General features: G+C 46.8%; 1 protein-coding gene across 2 annotated transcripts; it reads left to right on the top strand.

Annotated features, from left to right (window-relative positions):
* Positions 1-1759: 1759 nt before the first annotated feature.
* CLDN34 (claudin 34) lies at positions 1760-10379 on the top strand. Of its 2 annotated transcripts, none has more exons than XM_049644561.1 (2): positions 1760-4032; positions 9449-10379. In XM_049644561.1, exon 2 carries the CDS (start codon positions 9469-9471, stop codon positions 10114-10116), a length of 648 nt encoding a protein of 215 aa, XP_049500518.1. In that variant the 5' UTR covers positions 1760-4032; positions 9449-9468; the 3' UTR covers positions 10117-10379. The 2 variants fall into 2 exon arrangements, with proteins under 2 accessions (XP_049500518.1, XP_049500516.1); XM_049644559.1 differs by lacking the exon at positions 1760-4032 and adding an exon at positions 8591-8752.
* Positions 10380-19399: the final 9020 nt, after the last annotated feature.

Here is a 19399-nt window from a genome sequence, read left to right on the forward strand (position 1 = left end):
AAAGCAATGCACGGTGTGTTTATCGTTCGTGTGTGCTACATCTTGAGTCCCGGTGACCCACATAAACATCCCAGTCAACCCAAGCTGGATAGTGCACCCTCTCCTCCTCGTCTCCTCGTCTCCTCCAGGTCCCCCAGAGGCTAGTGGTCATTCGGGCACCTCCTGACACAGGCAGGCGGAGAGGAATGACATGGTAGACCTAACAGAACGTGATGACGATGTCTTTGGCAAATTTCACGAAAGGATAGGGCTGTGCCAGATAAACCAGGTCATCAGATTCAAAGACGAGGCCTACTAGATGGCGTGATCCGTCCCGGCGAGGACCACGTGGAGGTGTATTCAGGGCTGTCAGTCGTAGCTCACTAAACCCTCAGCCTTCAGAGCACAAGGCAGGGTTTTGTGTATGTCTGTGCTTCCCTGCTTGGTGCCTGGTATGAGTAGGCGCTTAATTTATACACAGGTATTGAATGGGCGAAGAAATAAAACCGGTTACACAGTATGGATCACTGAGCAGCATGAGATTTCCTTTTTTTCCCCTCCTCCTGGGTGCCGTGTATGGAACACCTGTGTGCCAGGCACTTGAGGTCGGGCCATGGAGCACGTGCTGCTGACTTAATGCACAGAGGGAAACAAGGACCGAGTTCGTCGCATTACCGTCTCAATCTTGCTGCCTCTACCTTTACCCTCCCAGGTTCTCCCTTCAGCCTCTTCTGCGTCGGTGTCCGGAGATAGAGGGATGTTGCATGGGTCACAGGAAGCGAGTGCCTTGATTTTATTACTGTCAAGCCTGAGACCAGAAAGGACATAGAACGCAAGGTCAGCAGGGAGGAGCCGATGGGGTGTGCCAATTTTTGAAGGTTCCAAACAGGAACAGCCCCTGGGATCTAAGTACTGAAAGGCACGCAGGATAGTCTCCAGAGAAAAGCCAAGAGGAAAACTATCCAGTGAGCCTGGGTGTCTCTGCTATGTATTTCTCTCGAAGAGATTCTCGGAGTGTAGTGAAGTTTCCAAGGAAGCCTGCAATAAAGACTCGTTTTCAGATTCACTCAGGGTTTCCAAATGTACTTGAACTTGGATTGCTTCCACCCTGTGTTTAAAAAGTTAATATTTTGATTTATTTATTTTATTTTTGAGAGAGAGCAAGCAGGGGACAGGCAGAGAGAGAGGGAGAGGGACAGAATCCCAAGCAGGCTCCGCGCTATCTGCGCAGAGCAGAGCCCGACGTGGGGCTCGAATTCAGGAACCGTGGGACCATAAGCTGAGCCCAAATCTAGAGTCAGATGCTGAACTGACCAAGCCACCCAGGTGCCCCCAATTTAATTTTTTTTTTTTAATTTTTTTTTTAACGTTTTATTTATTTTTGAGACAGGGAGAGACAGAGCATGAACAGGGGAGGGTCAGAGAGAGAGAGACACAGAATCGGAAACAGGCTCCAGGCTCCGAGCTGTCAGCACAGAGCCCGACACGGGGCTCGATCTCACGGACCGCGAGATCGTGACCTGAGCCGAAGTCGGCCGCTTAACCGACTGAGCCACCCAGGCGCCCCTGTTCTAATATTTTTAATCAGCCAAAATGTCAGCATATCTTGAGAGACCCAGTAATAAGGATGGCCACCACTGGTGGTAATGGAGCACTGTGAGTGTTTGGTCTAGGGGGCTCCCGTCCCCAGAGGTGGGGGGAAAACCTAAGTCTGTCTGTCTCCGTATAAGACTGCGGTCTTCAAATTCAATTTTGTGTAGATTATCCAAATAAGCTTTGGGTAAGATGGAAAATACACAACAGCCACAAAAAACCCACATACGCACGTACGCGTGCACATCCATAGCTGACAATATATGTTTAATATTCTGTGCCAAGCACATATTTGGCGTTTTCTCCCCACCAGTAGGACGTTTCTCCCCACCAGCCGGCGTTCGATTGTAGGTCTCCGGGCACACGCCTACTGTCCCCACATCCATTCCTGCCATCCCTATGGCCCCACCTTCCCTATTGACATCTCTCTGGCATGCCAGCCACCCCTGGTGACAGCTCTAGGACTTTCCCAGGAGACATGAAAGTCTACTAGGCCCATAGCACGCTCTATCCCATTCCACGCCCACAACATTCTTTCCCATCCAGTGCAGGTGAAGATGCTACCGCTGTCAGAGACCTGTTGCCATGAGACGTAATATATTCACAGGTCTTCCCTTCTTCTCTCTCTCCTGTCCTTCTTTTTTTCTCCCGAGAAACAGGAGTCTACTAATCATGTTGTTGAAGTCTTTACTTTGGGTGCCTGGGTGGCTCACTTCAGCTCAGGTCATGATCTCCCAGCTCAAGCGTTCAAGTCCCACATTGGGTGACCTCAAGTGGCTCAGTCGGTTACGCATCCGACTTTGGCTCAGGTCTTGATCTCACAGCTCCTGGGTTCAGGCCCCGCATCGGGCTCTCTGCTGTCAGTGCACAGCCCGCTTCGGCTGCTGTCTCCCTGCCTCTCTGCCCCTCCCCAGCCCGTGCTTTCTGTCTCTCAAAAGTAAATACAAACATCAAAAAAATTGTTAATAATAAAATAATCTTTTTACTTAGCAATGTTGGGAATTTTCCTCTAGTTATCTGTTAACATCGGGTTTAATTGCTGTGTGATAGCCCACTATAAAGGTACTCAATAGTTCATTAACCGTATTCTCAGAATGGGATTTTTCCTATTTGTTCCCAGTTGTAACCTTGGTTATAAAGGTCATTGGGTGTGTGTTTCACTTACGTCTGCATATCTCTCCTTGTTTGCTTGGGATAAATTCCTTACAGAAACACTAAGCGATTCTGGTGGAATTTTGGCTTCTATATAAAATCTAGTACCCTGAGTGCTGGCTAGCTGACATTATGTGATTTTTTGGTAGCCTCCTGTCTACAGAAGCCCCATTTGAAGCTATTCCCAATCTTCGGTCAATTTCTCACAAATGAGGAATTATTGTACATACTCCATGCTATTTTACCCACGTGGACTATGTGTCAACAAGCCTGTAATCCAAGCCTCAACTAGGAGGAGGTCCTTTCCCATGAATTAAGGGTATCTTTCCTAATATGTCAAATGTCCATGGTCTTTCACAACTGAATCTTGCCCTTGTGGGTACCACTTCTGCTAACACCTACACATATATGTTGCCATAGCTTTTTTTTTAATTGAAATTTTTGTTTTAATGCTTATTTATTTTTGAGAGAGAGACACAGCACAAGCAGGGAAGGGGCAGAGAGAGAGGGAGACACAGAATCAGAAGCAGGCTCCAGGCTCTGAGCTGTCGGCACAGAGCCCGATGCAGGGCTTGAACTCGTGAATGGCGAGATCATGTCCTGAGCCGAAGTCAGACACTCAACCAACAGAGACACCCAGGTGCCCTGGTGTTGCCATAGCTTTAAAAAAAAAATTGTCATTACTTCCTGATGGTGTGGGTTAGATACCATTTCTGGGGGACAAGAGAGCAAATGAGTAGGAGACAGGTCTGAATCAGATACATCTTAAAAGTGGACTTTGATGGTCCATTAGTAAACATTACCCGCCCTCCCCCACCAAAAAAGAAAACTAAAACTAAAACAAAACAAAACCAAAAGATGATATGCAAAGAGAATACATGATTCAGAAAAGAAACCAAAGAGGTGCGGTGATCAGTACAAGACGGATGTTGCCTTGGAGTCCGGGACCTAGCAACCGAGAACTTGGAAGGCGCGGACAATGGGTGACAGAATGTGCTCACAGTTTAAGGCTGAGGAGAGGAGAGGGCCTTCAGACTGAGCTCCAGTCACGCTCGGTGGCTGAGTGCTCCTGTCTGCCCGCTCGGTGGCTGAGTGCTCCTGTCTGCCCGCTCGGTGGCTGAGTGCTCCTGTCTGCCCGCTCTGTGGCTGAGTGCTCCTGTCTGCCCTGCCGAGGGGCCGGCCATGGACAAGCGAGGACGCTGTGCTGGATAGAGGAACAGCCTGTGCTCTGCGCGTCTGACCCAGTACCCAACCGTCGTCCTCCCCAGACTTCTGTTGCGTCGGAGACTGCGTCACTGGACAGTGGAGGTTCGGCCTTCTTTGTTGTGTGTGTCTTACTGTGGTGAAATAGGACATAATCTTGATCATCTTACCATGCGTTAAGTGTACAGTCCAATGGACGTTTAAAATGTTAGGTCAACACCACTGTCCCATCTCCAGGACGTCTTCGGCTTCCCAAACTGAAGCCTTGTCCCTGTTAAACACTAACTGCCCCATTCCTTTCTTCCCCAGCCCCTGGCAACCGCTGTCCTACTCTCTGTCTCTGTGAAGGTGCCCACTCTAGGGACTGCATAGAAGTGGAACCACAGTATTTGTCTCTTGGGGACTGGCTTGTTTCAGCGTAAGGTCTTCACGGTTCATCCATGTTGGAACAAGTGTCAGAACTTCCCTCCTCTTCAAGGCTGATAAATGTCCCATGGTGTGTCAAGACCACATGTTTTCTATCCATGTGTCCATGGACAGACATTTGGGTTTAGCATGAAGGGCGCTACATGAACGTGGGGGTGCAGGTATCTGCGGTCTCTTCCGTTGGGTAGAGAGCAAGAGGTGGGATTGCTGGATCACGGGGTAATTCCACGTTTCATTTTCCGAGTCTGTGTTGTATTTTCTCAGTCCCTCTTGTATTGTGTTTTGACTCCTTCGCCACACGAGTGTTTGTTTCGCTCACTGTCCGTGATTAACTGGCTGTTCGTTGCTTTCACATTTTGATGCCCGGTCCTGGACTCTTCTGACACGGATTCGAGTGGCACCACATCAGTGTCACTCAGTGGTGAAGACTAAGGAAGGTGGAAGGGGCAGACCCTTTCCCTCGGGCCACGTAATCCCACTTAGAACTCTTCAGGGCTCTCTTCATTCTGCAGCCTCTGTATTGTGACACGGTTGTAATGGCATCGTGAGACAACCTCACGGGGATTTTTGAGGTTATTGTTATTTATTTTATTGGCGTTTTGTCGCCCCATTTCAAGCCTGTCTCACACATCCACAGGCCCACCTCTCCTGAGGCCGCTTCTCTACATGGGTCCGCACAATCTATTTCCTCTTTTCTCTTTTATATTCTCCAATTAGCCAACACGTGTAGCCCTCAAATTTAGTCTCCTTGGCTGGTGAAAATAAATAACCTGCCTATCTCTGGGGAAAGGCAGCCATATGCCATCCGTTCTACCCTTGGAAATGAAGACTTTCTGGGTGGCTGGGTGGCTCAGTCGTGAAGCATCTGACTCCAGCTCAGGTCATGATCCCACGGTTCATGAGTTAGAGTCCCACACCAGGTAAGCACAAGCCCTGCTTCAGGTAAGAAGCCCTGTTTTCTCTCTCTCTCTCTCTCTCTCTCTCTCTCTCTCTGTCTCTCTCTGTCTCTCTCTCTCTCTGTCTCTTTCTCTCTTTCTCTCTCTCTCTCTCTCTCTCTCTGCCCCTCCTGGGATTCTCTCTCTCTCTCTCTCTCTCTCTCTCTGCCCCTTGCCGACTTGTGCCCTCTCTCTCTCAAATAAAAAATTTAAAAAAGGGAGACTTTCTAATCTGAACCAAAGACATATCAGAACTCAGGCAAGTATAAGGTGTACGTTGCACACGGGAAGCTAGTACCTGCTTGAACACTCCACCAGAAGGTTTCCCATCTTGGGGAAAGCATTTCAGAGTTCACGAAGCTCTGTTAAATGCAAGGGATGGAAATCATATTCGGGTTACGAGCCAGAGACTGGTAAGAATAGTCGTGTCTTAAACTTCACGAGGCCAGAAAACTACAATTAGGCTCACTTTCAAAGTGCCCCTTGTCGCCAAGGTTCCTTTACACTGAGCATACATCGTGCTTCCATATACACAATAATCAAAACCCAAACAGACACGCAGTAACAAAGGTTACGAGAAGGTGGAGAAATTCGAGCCCTTCTACATTGCCGGTGGGATTATCAAATGGTGCCGCCACTTAAGAAAACAATGTGGTGGTCCCTCGACGTGTTAGACATAGAGTTACCTTGTGACCCAGCAATTCCCCTCCTGCCAAAGACAAATGAAGACACATCCACGCAGAGACTCACACGTTAATGTTCACAGTAGCATCATTCATAGTAGCCCAGAAGGGAGAAGAACCCAACTGTCCATCACCTGCTAAACAAACTGGTATGTCTATACAGTGGAATACTACCAGGCCATGAAAAGGAATGGAGTCCCGATACATCTGTGGATGAACCCCTAGCACATTATGCTGAGTGGAAGCAGCCAGACCTAAAGGCCACATATCGTAGGACTCTGTTTATAGGAGATATCCAGAAGAGGCGTATCTGTAAACATGGAGGACCAGGGGCCGGGGGAGGGGAGAGGGGAGTGATTGCTAACGAGGACAGCATTGCTTTTATGCTTCTCTTGGGCGGGCCGTCCTTTTAGCGAATGGTAGACAAAATGGCTATACTTTCCACTCAGCTCCCGTGTCACAATGGCCTCATTCTAACACAATTTTCTTGAAGGGTTTTAGAATGTCAGGTAAGTGCATGTGTAGGTTTGTAAACGGTAAGTAAGCGAGCCAGGGGCTTTGATGGGATGAGATCCAGACTATCGCAACGGCATCCTTCAGAGTCCCCTTGGTCTCATCACATTGTGGGTTGGGCGTGGCCCGTTAGGAGAGAGGATGCCAGCTGCCTGATGGTGAAGGGGTATCAAGTCCCTGTGGCTGGTACCTCCAGAAAAATGGCTGGACGTGGCTCTCCTCTGGAGCCAAAGACAAACGTGTCAATTTCTCCACTTTTCCCATTAGGTCATGGAGCTTGATAACATTGACCTGAGAGCAAGAATGTTGTCACGTTCCTCTCGACCACACGGCATAGGTTTCAGAGACTCTAGGGTTTCAGTTAGGAAGTTCTGATTCTACAGGCCATCAGCGCTGGGTACAGTTTCTTATTTTTTTTTAATTTTTTTAATATTTATTTTTGAGAGAGAGAGAGGGAGACAGAGTGCAGGCAGGGAAGGGGCAGAGAGAGAGGGAGACACAGAATGTGAAGCAGGCTCCAGGCTCCGAGGTGTCAGCACAGAGCCTGATGTGGGGCTTGAACTCACAAGCCGTGAGATCGGGACCTAAGCTCAAGAGTCAGACGCTTAACTGACTGAGCCACCCTGGCACCCCAAGATTCTTTAATTTCTAAAAATGACTGGATACTCAATACTGTCATTAAGTGCATATGATGATGGCATTTTTAGCTTACATTTGATCTTGCTTTATTCCTCCATTTATACTATCAGAGTTTGCATTTAGAAATGACATAGTAGTCTAGGAATGTGAATTATTGAGGCGCCTGGGTGGCTCAGTCGGTTAAGCGTGCAACTTTGGCTCAGGTCATGATCTCACAGTTCATGGGTTCGAGCCCCATGTGGAATTCTGCGCTGACAGTGAGGAACCTGCTTGGGATTCTCCGTCTCTCTCCCTCTGTCTCTCCGCCCCTACCCTACTCTCTCAAAAAATACAATAGAATAGAAAAGGAATGTGAATTATGAGGGAATTTCTTCTGGTCTCAGACCCAGTGCACACATAAGGTATAGGTCTTCAATTTGATTTGCAAATTAGACTCTGAGGGGTTGGGGTGGGCAGGGGTGACTTTTCTGGAGGCCCTGTGTGGCTCTGAACCTGCAGACCTTCCAAGCAGTAAGCCCTCTGTCAACTTCTGCTTGCGGGTGCTGTTGTGGTCTTGGGGATGTTTGCAACGGCTGAGGGTTCTGGCAAATGCTAAGTTTCTGGACAGTCCCACAGAAGATACTCTAATATCCCCGAGCATGTGTGGGGTTCCTTCCAGGGAGGACAGTGAGGTGCAAATACGAGTTATTACAGAGTACTTATGTACCAGAATTAATTAATCCTCCATTGCTTTACAAGCTTAATGAAGCCTTTTGTATAGTTTTTATTAAAAAAAAATCATGCTCGGGGCGCCTGGGTGGCGCAGTCGGTTAAGCGTCCGACTTCAGCCAGGTCACGATCTCGCGGTCCGTGAGTTTGAGCCCCGCGTCAGGCTCTGGGCTGATGGCTCGGAGCCTGGAGCCTGTTTCCGATTCTGTGTCTCCCTCTCTCTCTGCCCCTCCCCCGTTCATGCTCTGTCTCTCTCTGTCCCAAAAATAAATAAAAAACGTTGAAAAGAAAAAAAAAATCTAAAAAAAAAAAAAAAATCATGCTCATGCCAGAAGTACCTAAAAAGCTTGAACAGCCAGACCTCATTTAACAAGTCACAATCCAAGGTCACAAATACAGTGTTGAGTGAAAGAAGCCAGGCACAGAGGAACGCCTACTGCAGGATCCCTGTTTTGAAAAACAGGCAGAATTGAAGCAACACTTTTGGGGGCCCGTGCTGAAGGAAAGCCCTGTAAAGACAAGTAAGGAAGTGATTCCGTTATCTATCCTCCACCAGGTGGTGCCGACGGGGTTATTTGCCCCGTGCCAATTCACTGAGCTGTACACTTCGATTTTGTGTGCTTTTCTGTATAGATGTGATTCTTCACAATACAAATAGCCTTAACAACGCTAACCCAGTGAAAAATGTCTCTTACTAACTTAGCACATAGAGACTTCCAGTTGTGTTTATATGCACGGTGACGTTCTCTGTACTCTTTCGTAAGTTCCCGTTTGGGCTCGATCCATGGTCAACATCTTCCTTTTGGTTATGTGTGAATGGGAACAAGAACGGATGTAATCTTGAAGACTAAGCCTGTGAAATGCTAGAAAGGAGGTGGAGGAACTGGAGCCTTCATGCATTGCTGGTGGGAAGGCAGAATGGTATAGCCACTTGGGGAAACGGTTGGGCACTTGCTGAAAAGTTCAACATCCACGTATCGTACACCCCACTAGTCCCACTCCGAGGGACCTACCCGAGAGAAACGGGAAAGTAGGCCCGTGCAAAGTGTTACGTAGAAATGTTTAGAGCAGCCCCATAATAGCCCAAACTTGGAGCCAACCCAAATGTCCAAAACCGATGGAAGAATAAACATTTGTCCAATTGAATAGGACTCAGCAATCAAAAGAAACTACTCACACATGCTACAACGGAGATGAAACTTGAAAACACTCTACAAAATGAGCAGAGCCAAGCACAAAAGAGTACACCTTGTTCGATCCCTGTTAGATGTTTCACGGCGCATGGCTCCATTTCACGGATGTAGCATGAATTATTTGAGCCCCATTGTTAGACCTGAACTTGTTTCCCATTTTTCAATATTATGCATAGCGTACGGCTAAATATTGGTGCCCAGTCTTAATGATTTCTTTAGGCAAATGCCTAGAAATGGAACTGCCTGTGTGAAAGTCTGTCCATTTTAAGCCAAATGGCCCTTCACAAAGTGCACTCGGTCTGGGCTCCCGCCAGCAGGGCTCCCGTCTCAAATATAGCACCGCTTACCACACGGTGGGGGGTGGGGAGGTCACTCTTCCAAGCCCAGGAGCCCCACCCTCATGACGCTCTGTATTTGTTTGCAGACCCCCAGTACGCAGTTTCCATGGCCTTGCCGCTGGGTGCCAACAGCTGCCAAACGGCAGGCTTCGCCCTAGCCACCATAGGATGGATCCTCACCATCACTTCCATGGGCCTCGTGGAGTGGCGAGTGTGGCACATAGGGAACACCTCTCTCTCTTACTCCGGAGTGGTCTGTGTGGGAATGTGGAAGGTGTGCATTTACCAACATGTCCCCAACACCAACAGATCTGCATTGTGTTACCATTACGCCTACAATGATACTTACATCCCTTTGGATATTCGTATTTGTCAAAATCTCCTGTTGGTCGCCAGCATCCTAGGTCTTATGGGGAGAGTCTCCATCATCTTTGCACTTAAAAATCTGTGCGTTGGAAGTGGTCAGAGGAATGTCACCTTCGGTCCACTTGTTGTCTCAGGAATTCTGGACATAGCTGCCGGTATCTGTATCTTGATCCCTGTGATCTGGAATTACCGCTCCGTGATGAATGAAGAGGGTATTGCCTTCCCACCATTTCTCTCTATACCCTTCAAGCCCAATACTCAGGAGCTTGGCAGTGCCATTCTGGTGGCAGGCCTGAGTGCCATCATGATGCTGTCCAGCGGATTAATTTTCCTCTTTTACAGGTGCCCCATAGCTCGCCGAGTGCATCCTCAAACTTCAGAAATATAAACTCTTGGTTGCATTGGCTTTCCAAATTCAAGATTACCAAGCATTTGTGACGAGTTCTAGCAGGATGCCCTATCAAATATTTCCAACGATTCTAGACCATGCCAAGGGTAGTTGTGGGCAGAAAGTAGCCAACTATTTCCATCTGCTATTTTCTACGTCTTGGGTTCTTTACAAGAAAATTTCACTTAAAAAAAATCTTCCCCACCTGTTGGTTGGTCTTACTGAGTCTGAATTTCAATTATTGTTGAATAAATAATCTATACTATAAACCTAGTCTATGGACATAAGATTTTCTGTGATTCTCACATGTCCCTTTTTTTCAAGTTGGTTTTGTTGTTGTTGTTTATTAATTTGAGAGAGAGAGAGCATGTGAGCAGGGGAGGGCCAGAGAGAGAGGAGAGAGAGAGAGAGAGAGAGAGAGAGAGAGAGAGAGAGAGAATCCCAAGCAGGCTCCACACCGTCAGCACAGAGTCTGACTCGGGGCTCGAACCCACCAACCAGGAGATCGTGACCTGAGCCGAAATCGAGAGTTGGATGCCTAACTGACTGAACCACCCAGGCCCCCCTCCAGAGTATTTTACTTTCTTTTTTTTTTTAATGTTTATTTATTTTTGAGACAGAGAGAGACAGAGGATGAACGGGGGAGGGTCAGAGAGAGAGGCAGACACAGAATCTGAAGCAGGCTCCAGGCTCTGAGCTGTCAGCACAGAACCCGACGCAGGGCTCGAACCCACGAACCGTGAGATCATGACCCGAGCCGAAGTCGGACGCCCAACCGACCGAGCCACCCAGGCGCCCCCCCTCCAGAGTATTTTAAAGCAAACCCCAGATATCATGACCCTTCATCCCTATACACTATCTAAAAGATGGACATTTCCTTGCATAGTCATTCTGTGCCTTAAAAAATTAAACAGTTATCCCTTGTGATCATGAAATATTTAATCAGAATTGTTACATATCTCCAAAATAATTCTACAATTTTATTTCTTCCACACAAGATGCACACTCTGTCTCTTAAATCTCAGACTAAAGTACTTCCCCTTCGGCGCCCACTCCACCTTTTGTTCTTGTAAGATTTTATTTTCAAGTAATCTGTACGTGGAACGTGGGGCTCAAACTCAAAACCCCAAGATCCAGAGTCACATGCTACACTGACTGAACCAGCCAGGCACCCTTGCCTTTTTTTCCTTTTCTTAATTTTGATTTGCCTAAGAAAGTGGGTCTGTTGTCCTCCCATGAAACTTGTCACATCTCAAGGCTTCATTAGATTCCAGGTCAGCTGTTTGTGGAAGAGTATGTCAAAGGCGATGCCCTACTTAGACTGAGTGCATTGTAGCAGGTGGTAAATGGTTATTTACCTTTTTAGTGATGCTAATATTGATGGGTGGATCCAGAAGGGGAAAACCCAAACCCTCTCGTAAATTTCATCCAGCTTCCACCTTTTGATGGTCCTTGTGCGAATCAATGATTGCACTAAGGATTACGAGTGGTGACTTTCTAATGTGAACATTTTTGTCAGATTTATTAACTAGAATGCTTTTGTAAAGAAGAGCTTTCTCTCATCAAGTGTGGCTACTTGGGTTCCCTACAATTCAGCTCAGACACAAAAGGCAAGGTAAATGCTTCATTTTTTCCCTTTAATTGTGAAATTGCTAGAGTAAGGGGGAAGAAGTCCTTAATTACCTTGGTGTTGACCGATGGCATTTTAAAATTGTTTTCACTGTTAGTTTTCATTTTTGTCTTTTTCTCCTGAGAGTATAAACTCAACTCTGGAGTCTGAACTCATGAGACTGTTTCCATGTTTTTATTGTGGAAATTTTCCAATGCCTTCAAAAGTAGACCAGCGATTTTCTCAGCTTCAAGAATTCTCATTAGGTGCCCTATAGTGTTTCATCCCTATCCTCACCGACTCTCACCAACCCCAGTCTTGGATCATTTTGTAATAAATCCCTGGCAGTGTATCATTGTATTGATGAATACTTCAAAACACATCTCTAAAAGATAAGGACTCCTTTTTCATAACATAACCACACTGTCATTATCACACCAAAAAAAAGTTAATACTTTCCTAATGGAAACAAATGTGTAGTCAATGTTCAAATTCCCCTAATTGTCTCATACATGCTTTTGTGGTTTATTAATTTTGAGAGAGAGAGATGGAGAGAATGCAAGCAGGGAGGGGCAGAGACAGAGAGAGGGAGAGAGGATCCCAAGCAGGCTGCATACCTTCAGTGCAGAGCCCCACGCAGGGCTTGAACTCATGAACCTCGAGATCATGACCTGAGCCAAAGTTGGACGCTTAACCAGCTGAGCCACCCAGATGCCCAGATATATCTAGGTTGTTTTTTTTTTTTTTTTTAAGTTTATCTACTTATTTCTGAGACAGAGAGAGAGAAAGAGGATTTCGAGCAGGCTCCACACTGTCAGCAAAGAGCCCAACACAGGGCTTGAACTCATGAACCGTGAGATCATGACCCGATGTGAAATCGAGAGTCAGATGCCTAACTGAGCCACCCAGGTGCCTCTTGTTATTACAAATTTAAATAACTACTCCCAGCACCCCACGCAATTAGGTATGCCCTTCGTGGACTGTGGAATGCCTTTTTCTCCCCAACTTCGTAGGTGGTCCAGTCAGCTCCCAGGGTAACTCCTAAGCCCTCCTAATGCCCTATTTGATTACATTCTGAAATCATCCTGGAGGCCGGCCTAGAAGAGAGACAACCCCTTGAGCTCACTCACTGATGAATTCTTTCCCCAACATTCACTGGGTGTCTTTCACATGAGAGGTGACATCAAAACATTTCACCGAGAGCTTTGAGGATATGGTGTATACGAGACACACACCTCCCACTTGTGCTGCGTGATTGCTCACGCTATCCACAGCCCTTCAGATGCGTAAATGGCCTCAAATGAAATAAATGACTAAAAGATAAGGTCTTAATGGGTAAAACTCAGACACACTTGAATCTAGAGTGACAGACTGAGGGTCATACTGAGTTCACGAGAGAAATCAAAGGGCTAACCTGGAATGTCTTTCTTTTCAAAGAACATTTATTTGTTTGAGAGCATAGTGTTTGAAAAAATTGCCCCACTGTGACAAAAGTCTATCAGCTATTTAAATTTTTTTAATGTTTCTTTATTCTTCAGAGAGAGAGAGAGAGAGAGAGAGAGAGAGAGAGAGAGAGCATGAGTGGGGGAGGGGCAGAGTGAGAGAGGGACGCAGAATCTGAAGCAGGCTCCAGGCTCTGAGCTGTCAGAGCCCAATGTGGGGCTCGAACTCATGAGCCACGTGAGATCATGACCTGAGCCAAAGTCGGACGCTTAACATACTGAGCCCCCCGGGCACCCCAGTCTATCAGCTATTTAAATATGTGTTCCAAAATCATCGCCTGTGGACCCAAGTGGGCTGGGTGCTCCGCTAGAATGTTAAACAGACACTTCCTTTAGGCTTTGTGGCCAGATTTGTGGGCAACAGATTCTTCCTCCTCTCTGATGGAGATTTTGTAAAATCTTAATAGCATTCTTTAGGAAATGTCCTTTCTCCACCGACTATTATTTGCATAACACCCTTAGCTCTCAAGCTTTGGGAACTGGGAGGAAATCATACCCTTTTGCATTTAGTTAAAGAGTTCCTGGCTCCCTTCCCAAGTCTTCGAAAGGAGCTGGATGGCAAGTCTGAGTCCCATCCAGACCTTCAGGGCTGGCCTTGGACAGAGTCCCACGTATTCTCCATGCAACTACAAGAATGGCTTGTAAAGTGGTTCCTCGGTAAACATCACATTCCCCCCAGTGAAATCTCCCCCTGTAATAGGTCTAATTAAGGCCAACTTTACATACAGGGGCTTTGAAAGTGGATTTGTGTAATTTAAGTGGATCAAAACCACGGGTTACTTGGAAAATGGAAGCTCGCAGACGACATGCTTATGAGGAAGGGTTGCCCAACCCACCCCCCTCACAGAAGAGATACCGTGACCACGAACAGAGTGGCACATTTGCCACCTGTTGGTCACGGGGGAAAGTGGCTAGATTGGCTTCGGTGAAAATTTAGTGGTGACCCCCTTCTGCCTCCAGGCTCAACAGAGAGCAAGCCCATGGGTCCTAAAGACTTTAGATGCAAAAGGCCAAGGGATCACCATGGCAGGGTCTGCCCTGGGGGAGAAGGGTAGAAGAAAAGGGGCAAAAATGAGTTTCAAGACCTTCCGAAGGACCTTCATTCATTTCTCAGGTTAATGGCTATAAATGGAGGCAACCGTGGTTCATTTACCTCGGGAAAGGGCTTTTAAGGAATATTCCCAAGCAGCTGCGGAAACCCCCTTTGTTTCAGGGAAATTCCCTGTCTTCTCTGGCTTGACAAGGACTGCCTATTTCCACCTGTTGGCAGGAAAAACCTGCACCAGCTCATCTGTCTGAGCTGATGGAGTTTAAGACCGGGAGACCTCCTTCTCTGTCCTCTGGACTTTTACCGGCCTCCAGCCCGCCTGCTGGGCCCACACCTCTTTCGCTTCCCGCCCCCCTCCTCCTGTTTCTGCACCACTTGGGGTGTGGCCTGCCTACCATCCTCAGGGCCTGAGGCACCATCGGCTCCTCCTCCCACCCTCCCGTCAGCACCCACTTCAGATCTCCCCACCAGTGTCTCAGGTAAGCACTGACAACGGGGAACGAATCAACTGTCTTTTAAGCTGATGCAAGCGAAACATAATTCGGTATTTAAACTAATTGAAGTTTGTTGGTCCAATTAAAAATAGAGTTATCAGCATTAAATATAAAACGTTTTATTCTATCTAGGTTTCCTAAAGGGCAGATAAGCTAATGTCATCTCCCTTGCAATTTGCTAGCAAGAAGGTGACTTAAAGTGATGGTTAATTCGGTCTCAAAGCTTTCGCGGGTAATTGTTAAGATAGCTTTCAAAGGCTTTGGTAACCTGAAACTTTAAAGTTTTTGCTTGGGTGAGAAATTGAAATTGGATTCATCAGACATCTAGGTCTTTTCGAAATGAGATAAAGTGCTAAAGCATTGACTGCTAAACATAAGTTTGAGCTTTTGACTTCTCATCACATGAAACAAAGGATATTTGGGTCTGTTGGAAAACATGCCTTGTGCTTCATCGATTGATGAATTTGCCATCTGCTGAATTCTGCTGTAACAGTTCACGAGTGGTTACTAGTTAGTTTTGCCCGGAGATTAAGGTTTCTAAGCATTAAAATTCTTCTGTTAAACATAGTTAAGACAGATGGAAAGAAGGGAAGCGACTCTGTATGTAGAAAAGTAGGAGAGGTGTAAGGAAGATATAAGGAATGGAGATACATTTTTGTTGAAGGTAAAAGAAGGTAATTTGGTCCTAGAATTGATGACGTTTTGGGGTCATGGGGGGCTTGTGGCGTCTGGAACTGAAGGCCAAGAAAGAATTCTGGAAGACGTCTTTGGTGCAAAAAGCCGATTTTATTAAAGCATGGGGACAGGACCCGTGGGCGGAAAGAGCTGCATTGGGGTCCTTCTGGGTAACTCATTATCTACCCTCAGGTCGGAAGGGGTTCAGGGATAGAGTAAGTCTCTAAGGAATTCTGGAAGCAAGGTTTCCAGGACCTTGAGGGGCTAGCTGTTGCTAGGGAAACACCGTTTACTACCGTTTAATAAAAGCTCGGTCCTGAGACCCTTCAGATGCATATGAGGGGACGGGGCACAGGCTTGGAGCCTGATTGCCGGCATGTATCCTGGGGCAGTCCACGTAAAGGAAGTAGACTTCCAGGATCCTCGAGGTTGGGACAACGGACAACAACGTTAAGCCAAGGTTCTCTTTTGCCCCCAGCAAAGTGTCATCGTGGAGGCAGCTGAGCTCCTAGAGGGAGATCACTCTGCCGGTTTCAAGGACTTGAAGGACCTTCATCAAAAGGACGCTGGTTGTTTGGAGAAAAATGGCTTGGGACAAAATCTGAATGCAAAGGAAAGTTGTAGAAGGTTTGTGAAAGGAAATCTTTGGAAAGGAATTTTATGTGTGGTCAGCATGGACTAAGGTTAAAATAAATGGATTTCCATTTTTTTTAATGTTTGTTTATTTTTGAGAGATAGAGCAGGGGAGGGGCAGAGAGAGAGGGAGACAAACAATCCGAAGCAGGCTCCAGGCTCCGAGCTGTCAGCACAGAGCCCCACGCGAGGCTCGAACTCACAGATCGTGAGATCATGACCTGAGCCGAAGTCGGACGCTTCACCGACTGAGCCACCCAGGCGCCCCTATTTATCCCTTTGAATGTGAATGGTGGCTTGCAACATGGGTAATGGCATCCCCACCATTATGTCTCTCTTCCCATGCCACAGTGACATGACCGCGTGTGCGTGTGGGGAAGCAAATGACTGAGTTGTGACTTAGAAACGGCAGAGATAGCGGCGCTGACAGCTCAGAGCCTGGAGCCCGCTTCAGATTCTGTGCCTCTCTCTCTTTCTCTCCCCTGCTCACACACTCTCTTTCTCTCAAAAATAAATAAACATTAAAAAAGAATTGAAAGAAAGAAAGAAAGAAAGAAAGAAAGAAAGAGAAAGAAGGAAAGAAAGAGAAAGAAAGAGAAAGAAAGAAAGAGAAAGAAAGAAAGAAAGAAAGAAAGAAAGAAAGAAAGAAGAAGGAAGGAAGGAAGGAAGGAAGGAAGGAAGGAAGGAAGGAAGAAAGGGCAGGGTTAGTGTTGCCAAACCACAGGGTGTCATTCCTTCAATAAATTGGACACATCTTTGCTCTTTTTCTTTTCAAATGTTTATTTACGTTGAGAGAAAGAGAGCACAAAAGGGGGAGGGGCAGAGGTGGGGGGGGGGGGGGGGACAGAGGATCTGAAGCCGGCTCTGCGCTGACAGCCGAGAGCCCGACGTGGGGCTCGAACTCACAAACTGTGAGATCGTGACCTGAGCCAAAGTCGGACACTTAACCGACTGAGCCACCCAGGCGCCCCTATCCACTTTCATTTTTTGTGGGACGTAGAGAAGACCACAGACGGCCATTGTTAAAATTGACAGAGAATTTGTCAATTTTTGATTCTCTTTTGATGTGAATAAATGCCCTCCGGTATCAGGAGAGGCAGGAAGCACTGTGCCCACAGCAAGGGCTCTAGAGCCTGCCTCGGCTGTTTCTATCTATGTGACCTTGAGTAAGTTACTTAACCTCTCTGTGCTCGGTCCCCTCATCTAGAAAATGGGGGTCATAATTGTACATCTATCACTGGGCTGTCATGAGGGTCGAATGTGTTAACATTCATAAACTATTTGGAAGAGGGAATGAGCTTTACAAAACACGAACTATGTGTGATAAATATTTGGCAAGAGGCAGCAAATGTTGGGCTTTCTTCAGAGCCCCGAACTCTGCCTGGCCACACCTCTTTTACTGTTCATCTCTTGCTGTGGATCTTCTAATGTTGGCTGGATCTTCTAATAGTTGCCATTCCCTCATCTTCTGAACACTGGAGTCCTTCTACATGGCCCACGGGTAAAATGTTAAAGATACAGGGTGTCTTTCAAATTTGGTCTTCAGGAAAAGCATGTTCCCATCCCACTGGTTTCCTTCATGCTGCCCAAACTCACTGGTCCCGTGGTCCATTCCCTCAGCCCTCCATTGGCAAGGAAGTATTATTCCTGGAGAGTGAGGTCATCAAACTGGCAGTCAACCCCAAACTCGTTTTGCTAATGTAACTAAGACTGCTGCCTTCACGCGATTAGAAAGCCCATTGCCCAGGAGATTGTGGAACAGCGAATACGGTGTTGAGAATATCAGGCTTCATAGCCAGGAGACGGATTTTGGAGGCCCCTAAAATCTTCTGCATGGGCAGGTGTTCATGTTACCCACTCTGAGCAAAAGCCCTGCCTCACGCCCTTCTGCTAATCGGCAGAGGCAGGAGCCTGAGGAGTATCATTTTCTGATTAGCCCTGCCTCTACTCCCAAGGACTCCAACTGAAAAAGATCCAAATAAGTCGGTGCGCAATCTCGATTTTGCTTCATAGAAGATATCTGCTTCGTGTAAAATACGTCAAGCTGGAATTTCACAGTGGATTTTTATGACTTAGCTTTCCCACTGCAAAAGAAATGCTAATAAGGAAATGCTTCTCCTACGCATTCGCACTAGGACTCACAACTGCCACCTTCTCGCTAATAAGTGCCTCCACGTTCTCCTGTGAAACATTTTCCATAAAACAGTGGAGTCAAGTGAAACCCAGGGCTGGGGGCAAATGTCCAAAACAAAAGGTCTGGACAAAGGACCTACTCTTCGGAATGGCTGCCAATAGCTTTCTTGAAAAAATGTCCTACCTACATATCATATTGTTGTCGTCATCTACTCATTTAACATCAAATAAAACGTATTTGGTTTTTCAGGGTGTGTCTTCCTTCCTTTGAAGCTTTTCACTTCCTGAAATCTGTAGACAAACACATTGCATGCATACGCTACCAAAAATCAAGGGGCGCCTGGGTGGCTCAGTCGGTTAAGCGTCCGACTTCGGCTCAGGTCATGATCTCACGGTCCGTGAGTTCGAGCCCCGCGTCGGGCTCTGTGCTGACAGCTCGGAGCCTGGAGCCTGCTTCAGATATTGTGTCTCCCTCTCTCTGACCCTCCCCCGTTCATGCTCTGTCTCTGTCTCAAAAATAAATAGACATTAAAACAAAACAAAACAAAACAAAAAAAACAAAGGCAGGAAAAAATAGTTGTTTATTGCAACCACTCAGGTGCAAGTGTCACTGCACACAACCCACTCTAAGCCGAGTCAAAGCTTATAAATAAGCTGACACAGTCGGTTCAACGGCTGACTTTGGTTCAGGTCGAGATTTCACCGTTCATGAATTTGAGCCCCACATTGGGCTCTCTGCTGTCAGCACAGGGCCCGCTTCAGATCCTCTGTCTCCCTCTCTCTCTGCCCCTCCCCCGCTCGTCCCCCCCCCCAAAATAAACATTAAAAAAAAGATTTCTTGGGGCGTCTGGGTGGCTCAGTCAGTTGAACGTCGGGTTCCTGATTTCAGCTCAGGCCATGATTTCCTAGTTTGTGAGTTCAAGCCCCACATCGGGCTCCATGCTGGCAAGGCAGAGTCTGCTTGGGATTCTCTCTCTCTCTTTCTCTGCCTCTCTCTCTCTCTGTCTCTCTCTCAAAATAAGTGAATAAACTTTTAAAATTTAAAAATTTAATGCAAGATTTCTGGGGAAAAAAACTCACACATGCACACAGGAAAATAATCACGTTTAGAGCTTAGAGATCTTTAAGACATTATAACTGGTTAAGTTAGCACAGGGTTTCTCAACCTCAGCACTATTGACATATGGGG

This window comes from Panthera uncia, chromosome X (assembly GCF_023721935.1).
Source record: "Panthera uncia isolate 11264 chromosome X, Puncia_PCG_1.0, whole genome shotgun sequence".
NCBI classification, from domain to species: Eukaryota; Metazoa; Chordata; class Mammalia; order Carnivora; family Felidae; genus Panthera; species Panthera uncia.

Coding starts and splice junctions, on each gene's coding strand:
- CLDN34 (XM_049644559.1), top strand. CDS start 8,692: ATGCTAGAAAGGAGGTGGAGGAACTGGAGCCTTCATGCATTGCTGGTG. Junction 8,753..9,448: donor GCTGGTGGGAAGGCAGAATG/GTATAGCCACTT, acceptor ATTTGTTTGCAG/ACCCCCAGTACGCAGTTTCC.